Source organism: Cyprinodon tularosa, unplaced genomic scaffold, assembly GCF_016077235.1.
Source record: "Cyprinodon tularosa strain WSP-4 unplaced genomic scaffold, ASM1607723v1 ctg2091, whole genome shotgun sequence".
In the NCBI taxonomy this organism is placed as follows: domain Eukaryota; kingdom Metazoa; phylum Chordata; class Actinopteri; order Cyprinodontiformes; family Cyprinodontidae; genus Cyprinodon; species Cyprinodon tularosa.
In genome coordinates, this window is record NW_024038776.1 from 2,193 (window position 1) to 6,039 (window position 3,847).

General features: G+C 45.0%; 1 protein-coding gene across 1 annotated transcript; it reads left to right on the plus strand.

Annotated features, from left to right (window-relative positions):
* Positions 1 to 480: 480 nt before the first annotated feature.
* On the plus strand, positions 481 to 3,847 carry LOC119783638. Its single transcript, XM_038285259.1, has 2 exons — positions 481 to 904; positions 1,021 to 3,847. The coding sequence occupies exons 1-2, from the start codon at positions 771 to 773 to the stop codon at positions 3,455 to 3,457; spliced, it is 2,571 nt and encodes an 856-aa protein (XP_038141187.1). The 5' UTR covers positions 481 to 770; the 3' UTR covers positions 3,458 to 3,847.

Below are 3,847 nucleotides of genomic sequence, written 5' to 3' on the forward strand. Positions count from 1 at the left end.
ATCTACTTTTTCATGATATTCTAATTTTATGACCAGCACCTGTAAATGTGAACCGTCCCTTTAAATGGGAACCATCCCTTTAAATGGGAACCGTCCCTTTAAATCAGAACCATCCCTTTAAATGGAAACCGTCCCTTTAAATGGGAACCGTTCCTTTAAATCAGAACCATCCCTTTAAATGGGAACCGTCCCTTTAAATCAGAACCATCCCTTTAAATGGGAACCATCCTGTTAAATCAGAACCATCCCTTTAAATGGGAACCGTCCCTTTAAATCAGAACCGTCTCTTTAAATGTGAACCATCCCTTTAAATGGGAACCGTCCCTTTAAATCAGAACCGTCCCTTTAAATCAGAACCATCCCTTTAAATGTGAACCATCCCTTTAAATGTGAACCATCCCTTCCAGTCCAGAGCTGAGGATATGTGAAGGTGCTGGTCGTTGTTTCTGATCCAGAGTCTCTGTGTCTCTGCCCTCAGACTCCAGCAGAGGGCGCCTCCATATCTGTTTACGCTGCCGCCTCCTCGGAGCTGGAAGGCCTGGGCGGCTGCTACCTCTACAACGGCCAGAGGATGCGCTCATCGGACCTGACCTACGACCCCAAGCTGCAGGCCAAGCTGTGGGCCAAGAGCTGCCAGCTCACGGGACTCCAGGACGACTGACCCCCGTCCCACCGTGTAGACCGGATCTGACCGCTGCGGGCCAGGTGGTCTGAAGCTCCGCCTCTAATTACGCACACTGTCCCTTTGAAATGGGAACCTGTCCCTTTAAATGGAGTTTTTAACTGCAACCGCTATTTTAGCGGGAATTGTGCCTTTAAGACTGAAACTGCCATTTAAACTGGAATCCATCTTTGTAACTTTATCAACGGCCTTAACACACGAGCAAAACCGCTGCCTTAATGGGAACCACCCTTTAACATTGGGGCTCATCCCTTTAAAAGGAACCGCCCCTTTAACATTGGAGCTCATCCCTTTAAAAGGAACCGCCCCTTTAACATTGGGGCTCATCCCTTTAAAAGGAACCATCCCTTTAACATTGGGGCTCATCCCTTTAAAAGGAACCATCCCTTTAACATTGGGGCTCATCCCTTTAAAAGGAACCGTCCCTTTAACATTGGGGCTCATCCCTTTAAAAGGAACCATCCCTTTAACATTGGAGCTCATCCCTTTAAAAGGAACCGCCCCTTTAACATTGGGGCTCATCCCTTTAAAAGGAACCGCCCCTTTAACATTGGAGCTCATCCCTTTAAAAGGAACCATCCCTTTAACATTGGAGCTCATCCCTTTAAAAGGAACCGCCCCTTTAACATTGGGGCTCATCCCTTTAAAAGGAACCGCCCCTTTAACATTGGAGCTCATCCCTTTAAAAGGAACCGCCCCTTTAACATTGGGGCTCATCCCTTTAAAAGGAACCATCCCTTTAACATTGGGGCTCATCCCTTTAAAAGGAACCATCCCTTTAACATTGGAGCTCATCCCTTTAAAAGGAACCATCCCTTTAACATTGGGGCTCATCCCTTTAAAAGGAACCATCCCTTTAACATTGGAGCTCATCCCTTTAAAAGGAACCGCCCCTTTAACATTGGGGCTCATCCCTTTAAAAGGAACCGTCCCTTTAACATTGGGGCTCATCCTTTTAAAAGGAACCATCCCTTTAACATTGGGGCTCATCCCTTTAAAAGGAACCATCCCTTTAACATTGGGGCTCATCCCTTTAAAAGGAACCATCCCTTTAACATTGGAGCTCATCCCTTTAAAAGGAACCGCCCCTTTAACATTGGGGCTCATCCCTTTAAAAGGAACCGTCCCTTTAACATTGGGGCTCATCCCTTTAAAAGGAACCGCCCCTTTAACATTGGGGCTCATCCCTTTAAAAGGAACCGCCCCTTTAACATTGGGGCTTATCCCTTTAAAAGGAACCGCCCCTTTAACATTGGGGCTCATCCCTTTAAAAGGAACCGCCCCTTTAACATTGGGGCTCATCCCTTTAAAAGGAACCATCCCTTTAACATTGGGGCTCATCCCTTTAAAAGGAACCGCCCCTTTAACATTGGGGCTCATCCCTTTAAAAGGAACCGCCCCTTTAACATTGGAGCTCATCCCTTTAAAAGGAACCATCCCTTTAACATTGGGGCTCATCCCTTTAAAAGGAACCATCCCTTTAACATTGGGGCTCATCCCTTTAAAAGGAACCATCCCTTTAACATTGGGGCTCATCCCTTTAAAAGGAACCGTCCCTTTAACATTGGGGCTCATCCCTTTAAAAGGAACCATCCCTTTAACATTGGAGCTCATCCCTTTAAAAGGAACCGCCCCTTTAACATTGGAGCTCATCCCTTTAAAAGGAACCGCCCCTTTAACATTGGGGCTCATCCCTTTAAAAGGAACCATCCCTTTAACATTGGGGCTCATCCCTTTAAAAGGAACCGCCCCTTTAACATTGGGGCTCATCCCTTTAAAAGGAACCGCCCCTTTAACATTGGGGCTCATCCCTTTAAAAGGAACCATCCCTTTAACATTGGAGCTCATCCCTTTAAAAGGAACCATCCCTTTAACATTGGAGCTCATCCCTTTAAAAGGAACCATCCCTTTAACATTGGAGCTCATCCCTTTAAAAGGAACCATCCCTTTAACATTGGGGCTCATCCCTTTAAAAGGAACCATCCCTTTAACATTGGGGCTCATCCCTTTAAAAGGAACCATCCCTTTAACATTGGGGCTCATCCCTTTAAAAGGAACCGCCCCTTTAACATTGGGGCTCATCCCTTTAAAAGGAACCGCCCCTTTAACATTGGGGCTCATCCCTTTAAAAGGAACCATCCCTTTAACATTGGAGCTCATCCCTTTAAAAGGAACCGCCCCTTTAACATTGGAGCTCATCCCTTTAAAAGGAACCATCCCTTTAACATTGGGGCTCATCCCTTTAAAAGGAACCATCCCTTTAACATTGGGGCTCATCCCTTTAAAAGGAACCATCCCTTTAACATTGGGGCTCATCCCTTTAAAAGGAACCATCCCTTTAACATTGGAGCTCATCCCTTTAAAAGGAACCGCCCCTTTAACATTGGGGCTCATCCCTTTAAAAGGAACCGCCCCTTTAACATTGGGGCTCATCCCTTTAAAAGGAACCATCCCTTTAACATTGGGGCTCATCCCTTTAAAAGGAACCATCCCTTTAACATTGGGGCTCATCCCTTTAAAAGGAACCATCCCTTTAACATTGGGGCTCATCCCTTTAAAAGGAACCGCCCCTTTAACATTGGGGCTCATCCCTTTAAAAGGAACCGCCCCTTTAACATTGGGGCTCATCCCTTTAAAAGGAACCATCCCTTTAACATTGGGGCTCATCCCTTTAAAAGGAACCACCCATTTAACATTGGGGCTCATCCCTTTAAAAGGAACCGCCCATTTAACATTGGGGCTAAGCCTTTAAAACAGAACCGCCCCTTTAATTAAAACCACCCCTTTAAAGGGAACCTGTTCCTTTAAAAGGAACCATCTTTTTAACATGGGAACCGTCCCTTTAATGGTACCTGGACTGAAGGGTTAGCACCTTATCGAAGCCACTCTCCTTTGCTAATCAACTCGCAGTTTACGATTATCTCTACGAATTAGATCTTCTGCAGGAGGAAGGAGATGGTTTCCAGAGAACGTCCGATTATCTGAATGTTCTTTAAATAATCTAAATATTTTTGATCGGTTCATTAAACAAACCATGTTTAACGAGTTCAGTTTGATCAGGATTGATGGACGAATAAAGCAGAGTATCATCAGCATGCTGTGGTAATAAAAATGTTCCTTTGATTAGAAAAGTTTCTAATGGAATAAAAAGATTGGTGTTTAAAA